Source organism: Pyrus communis, chromosome 8 (genome assembly GCF_041283825.1).
Source record: "Pyrus communis isolate YQ-2024b chromosome 8, ASM4128382v1, whole genome shotgun sequence".
NCBI lineage: Eukaryota > Viridiplantae > Streptophyta > Magnoliopsida > Rosales > Rosaceae > Pyrus > Pyrus communis.
Window position 1 is genome coordinate 23,307,093 of NC_142572.1, and position 15,189 is coordinate 23,322,281.

A 15,189-nucleotide genomic window follows, 5' to 3' on the forward strand; every position below is an offset into this window, starting at 1 on the left:
GTGGCTGATCTTACAGTTTGGGTTCATTTGGTTCATGTGTGAGATTATGGACTAAATTCGTCTAGTTTCTTGGTGCAAAAGGAACCAAATATTTGATCAAAATTAGCTACTAGACCTTGTGGCTAGCTGCGTCAAAATTTCGTTATGATCATAAAAAATTGCACAAGTATATGTGTTATTTTTCTCAATAAAAATCTTTTAAAATTAAAAAAAAATCATCATACACTTCAAATATATTGAATATTGATAGGAGTATTGAATGACTTTTTTTTCGAAGTATCTTCTAACAGCTCGCTTAACGAAATAACAAACAAATACGATCCGAATAATTTCTTGTCCCCGTCAATACTAAAACTTGGTTGATAGGCCATAGCTTATATTCATTGAGGACTGATGGCGTGTTTATGTAACCGTAATGAAAATAAGAGGAATCAAATTGAGGAGGAATTGAATTGAGGAGGAGTTGGAATGAGAAGAAGTCAGAATTGAATTCATGTTGAAGCTGTTTATTTAAATGCTCTGGAATCGGAATAAAAATGATACTAATTTCATAAAGTTGTTTACTAATTTAGCAGAATCAGATATAAACTAGTGTGATTTACTAAAATGCCCTTGTCCCAAATCAAATATTTTATATACTTTTTTTTAATAAAATTTGATATAATATATAATAGTAAGAAAAAAAATTAAATTGCTTTTTTATTTCATAGACACACTAAAATGCTTTTGTTTTATTTATTTATTTATAAATTTAAGTATTTACTTTAATATTTAAATTTTCTTGCTCAAGTTGTAGTTTATTCTCTTCAACATATGCATGGAGTTGTGCATAATGTGAATAAGCATGAAAATAAAAAAAGTAAGGAGTTGTGCATAATGGAGTTGTGCACAATTAAACTAGGGTTAATGAGTTTATAAAGGATAGTCTTGGAAGTAAAAAAAGTAAGTGAGAGCATAAAGCAAACAAAAGTGTCATTTTAATTGCCCAAGCAATCAGGAATCCAAATCCTTCAAATTTTGGAATTGAATTCCAAAATTTTGTGTGGGTCCCATCTTTTCTTTTACTTCCCAAGTTTAATAGACAAAATTATACCCCGTAATTGAAATTTAATTCCGTATTTTAATTTCGATTACGTAAATGCGCCTTGAAAGTAGTATCAAATGAAGTCCAAGGGGACAGACAGACAGAGAGTGGATTCCCTCACTCAATTGCTTGTGATTTGTGAGAGGAAAATTAACAGTAGCTAGCGGACACCGACGGTACGTACTTACGCAGCAATTAAATTGGCCCACGCTCCACCTTGCTGCATTTACTCTTCTAACTATTTCTTCTCCTACTTTCTTTGATCCACACTCCCACTCCCAGCATTAAGAATTTTTTTCTATATTCCATGGTAACTACACGGCTATGAAGCCACACGTGTGCGGTGAAAATTCGTTAGTTACAATTGGAAGGACAACCAAGTAGCACAGTTACATACTCAAATGATAATATTGGCTATCCAATAAATACATATTTCTGGTTACTAACTTACTATTTACGTTAACGGTATACAGTGAAGGTATTTAATTAGTTTTTGCTAGACGGTAGTACCCCCTGGCCTGCTGCTAATTACATTAACAAAGACGGTCGCCGGTCGAAACTGAAGAAAGTTAAGGTTCCATCATAAAATCAATTGGCAATATGAGGAGTAGCGTAACCTCTTATAAGCCCATGCGTGGTCCTTCTCCCATCAATGTGGGACTCATTCTCACCACGCTCCCTCACGTGTGACGAATTTTCAAGCCTAACACATGGATAACGCAATGGGATGACGTGGACATGTGGGACAACCTGCTTTGATACCATGAAGAAAGTTGGGGTTCCACCATAAAACCAATTGGCAATATGAGAAGTAGTCAAACCTATTATAAGCCTATGCAAGGTCCCTCACCTCATCTCATCAATGTGGGACTCATTCTCAACACGCCTTCTCACGTGTGGTGAATTACGTGTGACGAATTTTCAAGCCTAACACGTGGACAACACAATGAGATGACGTGGATACGTGGGACAACTTGCTCTGATACCATGAAGAAAGTTGAGATTCCACCATAAAACTAATTGGCAATATGGGAAGTAGCCCAACCTCTTATAAGCCCATGCAAGGTCCCTCACCTCATCCCATCAATGTGGGACTCATTCTCAACACGCTCTCTCACGTGTGACGAATTTTCAAGCCTAACAAGTGGACAACACAACGGGATGACGTGGACACGTGGGACAACCTACTCTGATACCATGAAAAAAGTTGAGGTTCTACCATAAAACCAATTGGCAATATGAGGAGTAGCGAACCAAAACCGGATAGTGGAGTACAAGGTTCTCAATTTTGTTCTGTCACGTAAGTTAAGTGTAAAATAAGCAAAAAAAGAAGATATATATTCCATTTTGTAAAAGAGAACGAAAAAGGAAAAACATCAAAAAAATGAAATGAAACAGAAATAAAGAGAAAAAAAATGAAATATTGACCAGATCGATATTGAAAGAGCGAGGAAGAGGGCGGAGGCAGCCGGCGTGAGAGGATGAAAGAGCACTGAGATATTGGCGCGGCTCAATCAGATTCAGGTGACCATAGAACAACGTACATATCTACGTACATGCAGATGCAGTAAGTAATCTTCTTCTCTAAGTGAACCAGGCCAACATCACAGTAACTATTTCAATAAGGTAATTGTATATCCGCAAAACATTCTATATTTTTCCTGCATGCTGCATCAACTTCACACACACACACACATATATATAGAATTATTTACCAAATGAAGCAGAGAAATAAGTTGAAGGATAGGAGAGGACTGACTGCTGAGGAGGATATATATATATATATATATTGATAATAATGGTGGTGAAATTGGGAATGTCATGAATCAATATTTAAGGAAGGACTAGAGAGAGAGAGAGAGAGAGAGAGAGAGAGAGAGAGAGAGAGAGAGAGAGAGAGAGAGAGAGAGAGAGAGAGAGAGAGAGAGAGAGAGAGAAGCATATTGCAGTTGCAGGGTGCTGGTGGTGCATTAAAAACCGGCAGCTACCGAATTAAAACCCTAATGCCAAAGGACCATAGCAGCATTCAATACCATGCTAAATGTCCCATCAGCCCGGCCCATAATATTCTCTCTCTCTCTCTCTCTACTCTCTCTCTCTCTAGATTCTCTCTCTCATCTCTCTCATCTCTGTGATACACACTTCCACAGAAGCTTGCTAGGCACAGAAACAACAAGGTTGCAGTTGCAGCGCCTCCACATCAATAACGGAATCTCACTCTCTGCTGGGTTGCAGGATAAATTTATTTTCTCTACTCTTCCTATTATTAACAGAAGATGCAGACCCAGAGGCACACGTCTATCTAATATATATATATATATATATATATATATATATATATATATATATATCTCTCTCTCGCTTTCTCTCTCTCTCTCTCTCTGCATGCCCCAGCACCAGCAGAAACACGAACACGTTAATCAAAACTAAAAATTTGAATTACGTACGTTAAATTAAACTAAAGTAAAAGGAATATCAAATGAGTTGTCAAAGTAACGCCCCCACCACCCCCCACAACGGCCATGCAAAACGCTTGCTTTTTATTATTATCTCCCAGTCTCCCCTTAGTCTTTACTAAACCAACTACTTCATCCACCTTAATTACTAGTTGTGGAATCTTGTCAGTACTCAATGCCATTTTTTGTCCCTTGCTTTCTGTTTACTAATTAATAACCGCGGGATATAGAGACTAGAAGAGTGAGAGAGACTTCAGTTGAGTTAGCCTTGCTAATTAGTTAATTCTTGAGTTGAGGAAATTCACATTGCACATCTGATTCATTTTCTGCTAAAAAAATTGGGAGACTGGGTAGTTGACCATGTTTAAGAACATTGTTTAACTCTTTACGTATGTAAAAATATTATTCAACTCGTTGAGGGACCGTTTGATTACCATACTATTTTTAATTCTTAGTTTGATAACCAATTTTACATTACAAAACATGTATTAATCTACTCTCGAAACTCAATATCTAGGCTTCTAACTTTGATCTGCCGACTGACTCTTGTCATACCTAATTCGAACCCAGGACCTCAAGACTAGCTACCAACTTAATATTTAACAAAAAATTCACCATAACTAAAAAAATATGCGATGAATATTTTGCTACACGTTTTTTCATTTGTTTCATTTTCCGCAATAAATAAAAACAGAAACAATTAACAAAAACTTTCAAACCCATCGTCATTTATCTTTATACCTGAAAACTAAAAAGTAGAAATTAAAAAACTGAAATAACAACAACACTTAAAAATTAGAAAAGAAATTGTATATGTACACAATTTAAGCCATCGTTCTCTATAAATAAATATACTTTACATATAAAAAGTCACAGTATAGCTATCCACACTCTATAAACATCTTGAATCTTGAGGCATCCCATTATGTATATGTTCTTTGTCATATTTTCACAAGTAAAACGCATAATAATCTTTTGAGAAGAGATGACTTGTCAAGATCTTTCTGGATCGAAGTTTCTGGGCCTGGTTAGTTTTAAAAATTAAAGAAGAAGCTAGCCCAATCCTCTTTTCTTTTTCTTTTTTTAAAAGGTAAGAACATTTCCCACAAGCTAGAGAAGCTATTCTAACACTTTGAACAGTCACTCGCTAAATGTAAGAGAGAGAAATTAGCTGAAAGCTAAACATTAAGAAATATTAAATGCACAGTACACTCCTTCGCCGGAGAGGGCACAAGATGTTCTGATACATAAGAGATTACTGCATGGGGCACATGACCCTGCCACTAGACCCGCCGCAGTCCAAGCTCGTCTGGGACAAGGAATTATTGGCATAGGAAGTTATTTGCTTAGCCAATCTTTTATGCAGGTTCGTTCTGCTTCCGGCTCAAATTCATCGAGGAAAGCGAATGTCAATGTTCTGCTGCTGCCAACAAAGAGATGCACGGCTATATGAATATTTATTTGGAGTTGGCTCTCTCTATTGAAAACATTGATCTTTACATCTCTCATATGGCACGTTATTTCTTATGTATTCGGTCATCCACCGCCAGCTTTTGGTTTGTCACCAGACTTTGAACTTGCTCTTGAAGCTGAGAGGTTACAGATAACTCCGTGTATGCCAGTCAACTGTTTACAAGGTAAGTAGGTTGAAATACGTTTCTTTATGATTGTCATCATTTTCACATAATGAAGTACACGAAAAAAGATGCTTCTCCTTTTTGCAGTGTGATCTGTACTGCCTTTTATACCTATCATTTCTATATGTATATAGGAATGTCTCGTATGACTTTGTTGTGTCTGAGAAGATATTTGACAGGAAGGAATTACAGCAAATAATTGATTGCTATAGTTTTGCATTGTTCTTATATAATTAACTTTGCTATACTTCAAATTTTACAGGTCGATGCATGAAATTACTATTTCCACGAATGACAAGCCCAAAGTCCTCCTCAGTGAGGTAGATTTGTTTTCCCCCTTTGAATATATGTTTAAAATTGCTGCTCTGCAATGTCAATCAATCTAATGTGGTTTTCAATTTACATCATCTTTGTTGATATTCTCAATGATGTAAACAGTTGGTAACATGTTAAGCGTTTCTCAGTTTTGCAAGTATGTGATGTGATTCACTTACAGTTCCGGATCTTCTTACATAGGTAAGGTGATTATTGTTTATCTTCATATTTGAAATTCCGAATCTTCAATTAACTTTGATATTTCTCAATGAAGACATGTAAGGTGTAAGCTATTGTAATTTATGTATTTATATTTGTTTATGCCCTCACATGGTTTTCGGTTCAATTCAAGTTTTTTATATTTTCTTTTTCGTTCTCAGAATTTCTGTCTGGGGGAAGTATGTATGACTTTCTGCATAACCAAAGGGGCGTGTTATCACTTCTGTCCTTGCTCAGAGTCGCAAATTGATGTTTCCAGGGGAATGAACTACTTGCACCAAAGCAATATAATTCATAGGGAGTCGAAAGCTGCTAATCTTTTGGTAGACGGAACTGGAGTAATAGATTCTTTGTATCTCTTAACTATGTTGCGTATATAAGTACTTTATTTAGTGTACTTTTCTCAAAATGAAAGAGGCATGGGCAGGACGTGTGCGTTCTTTTCCTTGTTACATATTTCTCTTTCAACATGAGCTTATCATCAGGTTATATTTTGGGTGTGTGTAGATTTAACATGGTGATCAAACTTAATTATTCGATTTTCTTTTAGTTTGAAATTATTGTTGACAGGTAGTGAAAGTAGCTAATTTTGGCACCGCGAGAGTACATGCACAGTATGGTGTTATGACTGCAGAAAATGGCACTTGTCGCTGGCGAGGTCTGTGTAACTGTGTTCCCTAGATATTAACCATCTAATTTGCTTCACTGGAATTAAGCATCTGGATATCACACTAGTGTCTGACACATGATTGCTTTCTGTTGATCAAGGAAGGTTATAAAGCATAGGACATACGATCATAAAGCTCACGTTTTTATCTTGAGGGTTGTTCTGTCCATGTTTCGTGACTGAAAAGTCAGCTTCCCGATGAGAACTTAACTCCGTTACAAGCGGCAGTTGGCGTAGTCCAGAAGGTATTCGTGTACTTTTTTTCCAGCAATATAAGCCATTCTTTGATCTTTATACTTGATGGAATTGAGCTTCCTTTAACTGATGAGAAGTTTTATTCAGTAGCTGGTAGCACGGTATAAGTTGTGCCGTGAATTCGAGCTGTCGGTAAATAGGGCCAGAAAGGTACAGGGAAAAAGATCCAACACTCGTCTTTATTCTTCCTTCCCAAGTCTGCAATTCTGAAAGTCTACAATTCCGGTACACTTAAAGGTTGCAAAGGCAAGCGAGATAGACGAAAGGGAAAGTCAGCTAAAGTAGTACCCAATGAGGAGAAATTCTTGAGCAGATCGGTGACGTGACACGACTCTATATGTGTTATGTTGGGTTTTGTTTTATGAATCTAAAGGAAATGTTCAAACTTTTCGTTCATAATCAGAGTCAAGCTGATTAAAAAAACGTGTCTCATCTACTAAATAAAGTTTGAATTCTTTAAGCATAATTTAGATTATAATAAATCAAATTAGACTACCCTTCGAATAAAAACAAAAAAATCTTCAACTTGATGAACAAAGATTCTCTCCTGAAAATTCGACAGCCCACTAAAACATATATTCCCAAGTCGCAGTTACTATGACGGCGTGTCGGGAATCCGATGTCCTCCACCCTTCCTTTTCATCTCTCGCATATTTATTCGTTTACTTTTCTATAAAACATGGAGGACGACCAGCCAAAAATATAATAATTGTCAAGATGATGAGAGAGACGTATCCATAACGGGAACGGAGACTTCCTTTAGACCCTCGCCTTTTGGTTTTGGGGGAATAATTTTTAAACATTTCAGAAAGCCGTTTTATATTCGACAATGACGGTCTCACGTCGCTTCTCTTTCGCTTTTACCCAAACGAACAAAAGAATCGCAAGCAATTTCTATAAATTCATTGCTTAACGTGGAAGGTTTGAGAAAAAGTATCCGTCTTCAACTACGTAAGTCACCACTTTCCTGCCCTGCAGTCTGCAGAAGCAGCAACCGAACTCACCACCAAGAAGAAGAAGATCAAATGGCAACGAGGGAAGGAGAAGTGGTAGTCAAGATCGACGATGGTGATGGTTCCTGTAGCATAGAAACAGAGACTGCACCGTATAACGGAGAACCAGCTCCAAGGACACCAGTAATTCAGGGCTCCCCAGAAAAACTGACTGAATCTTTCCGGCGGAGAAGCAAAGAGCTTCCGGAAGCTTCCTCTAGCTCCGACGGGGCTGAGGCTGTCATCCAATGCAGCTCCAACGCCTCCTTCTCCCGAAGCCCCTGGAAACCCCCCATGAGCAAGACAAAGTCCAGGCTTCTCGACCTACCAGAGGAAGTGTCTCTGAAATCCGACAGAACGGCCGCTTCCGGACGATCGCATGGAAAAGATGACGACGCTTCGGCTTTCGACGACCCCGACCTTGAAGACATTCCAGAGGAGTACAGGAAGTGGAAGTTCAGCGCGCTCACGTTGCTTCAGTGGGTGAGTCTTGTTATTGTTATAGCTGCTTTGGTTTGCAATCTTTGGATTCCGATTTTAAAGAAGCAAACTTTGTGGGATCTTCCGCTGTGGAAGTGGGAAATTCTGGTTCTGGCATTGATTTGTGGTCGTTTGGTTTCTGGTTGGGGAATTCGGGTGGTTGTGTTCTTAGTAGAACGAAATTTCTTGTTGCGAAAACGGGTTTTGTATTTCGTTTATGGATTAAGGAAATCGGTGCAGAATTGTCTCTGGTTGGGTTTGGTCTTGTTGGCGTGGCACTTGATATTTGATAAGAAAGTGCAGGAGAAGACCAAGAGTAGGATTTTGCCTTATGTGACCAAGATTCTTGTGTGTTTTCTGGTTGGGACATTGATTTGGCTGCTGAAGACAATACTTGTTAAGGTTCTTGCCTTGTCTTTCCATGTCAACGCATTTTTCGATCGAATTCAGGAGGCTTTGTTCAATCAGTATGTGTTGGAGACACTTTCAGGCCCCCCTCTGTTTGAAAGGCGACTGTCACTAGAAGAGGAAAAAGCCGCGGCAGCTGAGATTCAGGAGTTTCAGAAAGCGGGGGCTGCTATGCCTCGCGAGCTCAGTGCAACTCTTCTTCGCAGGGCAAGGAGTGGGAGAGTTGTGGGGAGTGGACACCAAAATAGCCCCAGAGTAGGGAAGAGTCCCGCGGTTTCTAGGCCAGCGTCTGGGAAGCAAGATGAAGGCATCCCGGTTGATCACTTGCATAAGCTAAACCAGAAGAATGTGTCGGCTTGGAATATGAGAAAAATGGTAAACATCATCCGGCACGGGGCCTTAACCACTCTAGATGAACACATACTGAATTCTGATATGGGAGACAACTCTTCTTTGATGATTACAACTGAATCTCAAGCAAAAGATGCAGCCAGGAAGATGTTTTTCAGAGTAGCCAAGCCAGGGTCTCCGTAAGTTTACATAATTAATTTTACCATTAGATATTAATTTGGTTTGATCTTCATCTGCATGTGAGCTACACTATGTTAAATTACCTAATGGTTACCTGCTCAGAAGTACTTTGTATGGGAGTAGTCTACAGGAGTTACCTTCAACATGTGCTAATGCATTTTGTTGTGACAGATACATTTACCTCGAGGATTTGATGCAGTTTATGGATAAAGATGAAGCTTTAAAGACATTTCGTCTCTTTGGTGCAGCAAGTGAAGATGACAAAATCAGCAAGACCGCTCTTAGGAATTGGGTGGTAATAATGCCTTTTAAGTTGTGGTTTCTGTCATCGACGAACCATTTATTGAAGAATGAATGTGTTTTTCTCGTTTCTTTTAGGTCAATGCATTTAAAGACAGAAGAGCACTAGCATTTTCTTTGAACGATACAAAAACAGCTGTGGATGAACTCCATAACATTTTAAACGTCCTTGTAGCTATCGTCATTTTGATAATCTGGCTTATTATACTTGAGGTTCATTTCGCCCACTTCCTTCTCTTAATGAGCTCCCAGCTCCTTTTGGTTGTATTTATCTTTGGGAACACATGCAAGACAGTTTTTGAAGCAATCATCTTTCTATTTGTAATGCACCCGTTTGATGTGGGTGATCGTTGTGAAGTGGATGGAGTCCAGGTAAAGATTTGAATCAGAAGTTATGTTTATATGTAGTGTGTATTACCTTAGGGATCTGTGTTATACTGATATATTTAAGTGCTTGATGTTTTTTTCGGTTTCAGATGGTAGTTGAAGAGATGAATATATTAACTACGGTCTTTCTGAAGTTTGATAACCACAAGGTCATATACCCTAACAGTGTTCTTGCTACCAAGGCAATTGCTAACTATCGTCGTAGTCCTGACATGGGCGATGCTATTGATTTTTGTGTGCATATTTCAACTCCTTTGGAGAAGGTGGCTACTATGAAAGGAAGAATACAAAGGTATACCTTCAAAAGAAATATTTACATTTTGGAAACAACACATCCACACATGTTAGAAAGTATTGAGTATCACACCCCTTGTATGATTATCAACTGCTTAACATGTTACACAGGTATATTGAAGACAAGAAGGACCACTGGTACGACGCTCCAATGTTGATCATGAGGGATGTGGAGGAGTTGAACAAACTGAAGATATCGGTATGGCTGACACACAAGATGAACCATCAGGACATGCTGGAGAGATGGCACAGGAGGAGCCTTTTGATCGAAGAGATGATCAAAGTGTTCAGAGAGCTAGATATTGAGTACCGGTTACTGCCTCTCGATGTCAACATCCGAGCCATGCCAAGTTCAACCTCCAACAAGCTTCCTTCAAATTGGACAACTTGTGTCCCGCCACCAGCAAACTAACACTCTTCAACTTGTACTCTGGGAGGACTGGCATGACGGTTGAGGGTTCTTTGGAACATGACGTTTGATGCTGAGATATAACAGCAGAGCAGATGATTGTTGTTCCAGACTAACATATGAAATTATGCGTATATTATAGATAAAGTGCCAATCCTCCTCACTTCAGATGGACCACCTTGGTACTAATCCATCATTCTAATGGAGAGATTTTTCAGTATGATCGGTATACGGGATGGTACATCACGTATCACTATACGAATGATGAGATATATTTTAAAAAGTTAATAACTTTAAAAATAAAATTTCTGATCACTTATATAAAACTAATTGGTGTACCATCCGTGTTCTGATCATAATGAAAAATTTCTCACTCTAATTGTAAAGTGTATTGAGTTTGAACTTGGGAAGGGTGCCGGGTACACCAAGTAGTTGGATAGTTAGAAATAAAAAAACTTTCACCACTTATATTATCACTCTTGATGTGCGGGCCGTGTTCCCGAACACTAAAAAATATCTCTGATATACTAATACTATTTTGTTTCCTAATTCTATTTGTTTATTAATATATGGTTGTAAAATTGAAAAGTGTGATTTTCTTATTAAAATCGTAACAAGTTGTCAAGTACTTTATAATGAATTATTAATTTGCTTAATTCATATGAATGATTAAATAATATTTAAATAGAATGAATTCTTTCCAAAATAATGATGTTTACATGACAAGAGAATGAATAGTTTCAGTCATGATTTTGGTGCGGTAAAATGATGAAGTTGTTTTAAATAGGCAAAAGTTAGAAAGATAACATTTGTTAGGAACAAAGACGAAGCAGATGCAAAATATCACATTATCTTATTTCTTAAGTCTGACACAAAATGATTACAGATAAAAGAAAATAGGAAGATTACTTATATTATTCCAACTTTTCCTTTCTTGCTGTGTGTTTTGATCACTTGTAGTGCTCTATATATAGAGCGGCTTCGTTGAAAGCTTACAAAACTACCGTATTAGGCATATGATAGAGATACTGTTTGCACGTGGGCATACAATTACAATCCCACTATTTACAACAGAAGTGCATGTCCTTTTTATCAAAAGAAAGAAAAGAAAACCTTTATTGCACTGCAGTTCCTTAATTGGAAGTTGACGAAGAAAATCTTCAACTACAACTACCAGAGCAGCTAATGCTGGAGGACCGGTAGCTATGATGGAGATGGATGTAAACTATTTTTGTGAGTGTTTGTATTGGGACAATTCGTTCAAAGAGTTCCCTACGAGTACCACGATAATGACTAGAGAACTTCTAGTTGTCCACCAATATTGGATTTAATCCCCATGTCTAAGAGCAGCAATCGTATCAAGAAGACGAGGATTATCAATGGCAACGAGGGAAGGACAACTTATAGTCAAGATCGACGGCGGTGATGCTTCTTCCAGCAAAGAAACAGAGACTGCACCAAATATCGACGGAGAAGCAGCTCCAAGGTCGCCAATAATTCACGGCTCCCCAGAAAACCCTACTGAATCAGTCCGACGGAGAAGCAAAGATCTGCCGGGAGCTCCCGAGATTGTCCGATGCAGCCCCAATGCCTCCCCCCGAAGCTCCTGGAAACCGCCGGTGAGCAAGACCAAGTCCAGGCTGCTCGACCCACCACCTGAGGAAGCGTGTCTGCAGTCGGACAGAGCTGTGGGCTCCGGACGAACTCGGCGGAGAGATGACGACGCTTCGGCTTTCGATGACGACGACCTCGAAGACATTCCAGATGAGTATAAGAAGATCAAGTTCGATGCCCTTGTAAGAATATGAGTATGAGATAGAGAAGTTTTGGGAGCAGTTAAAGGTATTCAATTGGGATGGAAAGTCCTATTGATGAAAGGAATGCTGATCCTTTATAGAAAAGGATTTTGCTTAGCATTAAGGTTAGTTTTCAGGGTGCGGAAACAAGAGGTTGTTTCCGATAAGGATTTTGATAGGAAATCCTGATCTATTTTGGAAAAGTCTATATATATATATATATGTAGTGGCCTCTCTTCTCACAGAGATATGCTCATATTGGACCATAACCTATCTGTGAGTCGAGCCCTCAACATTCTGCAAGAGAAGAGAAGGTTCACTGAGAGATTGCGGCGATGGCTTCGAGTTCCGGTGTTGCTGCAGGTATGATTTACCTTTTGGTTTATTGTGTGCATATATTTGGGTTAGTCCTTTTATGTTTGTAGTTCATGTTTTGGTCTTGGTGATTGGTTGCTGTTCAGTGGGTGAGTCTTGTTATTGTTATAGCTGCTTTAGTTGGCAATCTATGGATTCCTGTAATAAAGAAGCGAACTTTGTGGAATCTTCTGCTGTGGAAGTGGGAAATTCTGGTTCTGGCATTGGTTTGTGGTCGTTTGGTTTCAGGTTGGGGAATTCGGGTGATTGTGTTCCTAGTAGAGCGAAATTTCTTGTTTCGAAAACGGGTTTTGTATTTCGTATACGGTATAAGGAGATCTGTTCAGAATTGTCTGTGGTTAGGATTGGTTTTGCTGGTATGGAACTTGATTTTTGATAAGAAGATGGAGGAGAAGACCAAGCATAGGATTTTACCTTATGTGACCAAGATTTTGGTATGTTTTCTGGTTGGGACGTTGATTTGGCTGCTGAAGACAATACTTGTTAAGGTTCTTGCCTTGTATTTCCATGTCAACGCCTTCTTCGACCAGATCCAGGAGGCTTTGTTCAATCAGTATGTGTTTGAGACGCTATCTGGTCCCCCTATGTTTGAAAGGCAACACACACGGGAAGAGGAAAAGGCCGCGGCAGCTGAGATTAGGGAGTTTCAGAAGGCCGGGGCTACTATGCCTCGTGGCCCCCCTCTGTTTGAAAGGCAACTGTCACTAGAAGAGGAAAAAGCTGCGGCAGCTGAGATTCAGGAGTTTCAGAAAGCGGGGGCTGCTATGCCTCGCGAGCTCAGGGCAAGGAGTGGGAGAGCTGTAGGGAGTGGACACCAAAATAGCCCCAGAGTAGGGAAGAGTCCCGCGGTTTCTAGGCCAGCATCTGAGAAGCAAGATGAAGGTATCCCGGTTGATCACTTGCATAAGCTAAACCAAAAGAATGTGTCGGCTTGGAATATGAGAAAAATGGTAAACATCATCCGGCACGGGGCCTTAACCACTCTAGATGAACAGATACTGAACTCTGAATCTCAAGCAAAAGATGCAGCCAGGAAGATATTTTTCAGAGTAGCCAAGCTGGGGTCTCTGTAAGTTTACATAATTAATTTTACCATTAGATATTAATTTGGTTTGATCTTCATCTGCATGTGAGCTACACTATGTTAAATTACCTAATGGTTACCTGCTCAGAAGTACTTTGTATGGGAGTAGTCTACAGGAGTTACCTTCCACATGTGCTAATGCTTTTTGTTGTGACAGATACATTGACCTCGAGGATTTGATGCAGTTTATGGATAAGGATGAAGCTTTAAAGGCATTTCATCTCTTTGGTGCAGCAAGTGAAGATGACAAAATCAGCAAGACCGCTCTTAGGAATTGGGTGGTAATAATGCCTTTAAGTTGTGCTTTCTGTCATCGACGAACCATTTATTGAAGAATGAATGTGTTTTTCTTGTTTCTTTAGGTCAATGCTTTTAAAGACAGAAGAGCACTAGCATTGTCTTTGAACGATACAAAAACAGCTGTGGATGAACTCCATAACATTTTAAACGTCCTTGTAGCTATTGTCATTTTGATAATCTGGCTTATTCTACTTGAGGTTCATGTCACCCACTTCCTTCTCTTAATGGGCACCCAGCTTCTTTTGGTTGCATTTATCTTCGGGAACACATGCAAGACAGTTTTTGAAGCAATCATCTTTCTATTTGTAATGCACCCGTTTGATGTGGGTGATCGTTGTGAAGTGGATGGAGTCTAGGTGAAGATTTGAATCAGAAGTTTATGTGTGGTGTGTATTACCTTAGGATCTGTGTTTATACCAATATACCTAATTGCTTGATGGTTTTTTCGGTTTCAGATGGTAGTTGAAGAGAAGAATATATTAACTACAGTCTTTCTGAAGTTTGATAACCACAAGATCATATACCCTAACAGTGTTCTTACTACCAAGGCAATTGCTAACTATCGTCGTAGTCCTGACATGGGCGACGCTATTGATTTTTGTGTGCATATTTCAACTCCTTTAGAGAAGGTGGTCAGCCGCCTAGCGCCTAGGCTACTTAGGTGGCACTGACGGGGATTTTTCGAACAGTGCCGGCAGCAGCAGATTAACACTCTTCAACTTGTACTCTGGGAGGACTGGCATGACGGATGAGGGTTTTTTTGGAACATAACGTTTGATGCTGAGATATAAAAGCAGAGCAGATGCTTGTAGTTCCAGACTAACATATGAAATTATGCATAGATTATAGATAAAGTGCCAATCCTCCTCACTTCAGATGGACCATTTTGGTACTATTCCATCACTCTAATCGTAAAGTGTATTGAGTTTGAACATGGGAAGGGTGCCGGGTACACCAAGTAGTTGGTAGGGATGGTAATTCTAACCGTTAAACCCGATAACTGTCTAAATGGATTGAATTTGGGAATGAAAATTTAGATATATTTTGGGTATGGGAAAAACCGTGAATATTATGCGGTTATGGTTTTGGATATGGTTATAGTAGTCCCCAATCCATATCCCTACCTGAATCCGAATCCAAATCGAATAATATATAATATAATTATATGTATATTCATTATTTACCAAATCCATTACCTTG

The 15,189-nt window shown here is 39.0% G+C and overlaps 3 protein-coding genes across 3 annotated transcripts; all 3 read left to right on the plus strand.

The window, feature by feature from the left end:
* The first annotated feature begins 7,305 nt into the window (after window positions 1–7,305).
* Window positions 7,306–10,810, plus strand: LOC137718626 (mechanosensitive ion channel protein 8). Its single transcript, XM_068458175.2, has 5 exons — window positions 7,306–9,043; window positions 9,216–9,339; window positions 9,423–9,716; window positions 9,821–10,023; window positions 10,137–10,810. The coding sequence occupies exons 1-5, from the start codon at window positions 7,659–7,661 to the stop codon at window positions 10,435–10,437; spliced, it is 2,307 nt and encodes a 768-aa protein (XP_068314276.2). The 5' UTR covers window positions 7,306–7,658; the 3' UTR covers window positions 10,438–10,810.
* A 1,003-nt stretch (window positions 10,811–11,813) lies between these two features.
* Window positions 11,814–12,242, plus strand: LOC137718022 (uncharacterized). Its single transcript, XM_068457544.2, has one exon. It carries the CDS (start codon window positions 11,814–11,816, stop codon window positions 12,240–12,242), a length of 429 nt encoding a protein of 142 aa, XP_068313645.2.
* A 122-nt stretch (window positions 12,243–12,364) lies between these two features.
* On the plus strand, window positions 12,365–14,923 carry LOC148695391 (mechanosensitive ion channel protein 8-like). Its single transcript, XM_088698228.1, has 4 exons — window positions 12,365–13,674; window positions 13,847–13,970; window positions 14,052–14,345; window positions 14,445–14,923. Exons 1-3 carry the CDS (start codon window positions 12,989–12,991, stop codon window positions 14,343–14,345), a joined length of 1,104 nt encoding a protein of 367 aa, XP_088554354.1. The 5' UTR covers window positions 12,365–12,988; the 3' UTR covers window positions 14,445–14,923.
* The last annotated feature ends 266 nt before the right edge of the window (window positions 14,924–15,189 follow it).

Coding starts and splice junctions, on each gene's coding strand:
- LOC137718626 (XM_068458175.2), top strand. CDS start 7,659: ATGGCAACGAGGGAAGGAGAAGTGGTAGTCAAGATCGACGATGGTGAT. Junction 9,044..9,215: donor GTAGCCAAGCCAGGGTCTCC/GTAAGTTTACAT, acceptor TTGTTGTGACAG/ATACATTTACCTCGAGGATT. Junction 9,717..9,820: donor GTGAAGTGGATGGAGTCCAG/GTAAAGATTTGA, acceptor TTTCGGTTTCAG/ATGGTAGTTGAAGAGATGAA.
- LOC137718022 (XM_068457544.2), top strand. CDS start 11,814: ATGGCAACGAGGGAAGGACAACTTATAGTCAAGATCGACGGCGGTGAT.
- LOC148695391 (XM_088698228.1), top strand. CDS start 12,989: ATGGAGGAGAAGACCAAGCATAGGATTTTACCTTATGTGACCAAGATT. Junction 13,675..13,846: donor GTAGCCAAGCTGGGGTCTCT/GTAAGTTTACAT, acceptor TTGTTGTGACAG/ATACATTGACCTCGAGGATT. Junction 13,971..14,051: donor CCGCTCTTAGGAATTGGGTG/GTAATAATGCCT, acceptor TTGTTTCTTTAG/GTCAATGCTTTTAAAGACAG.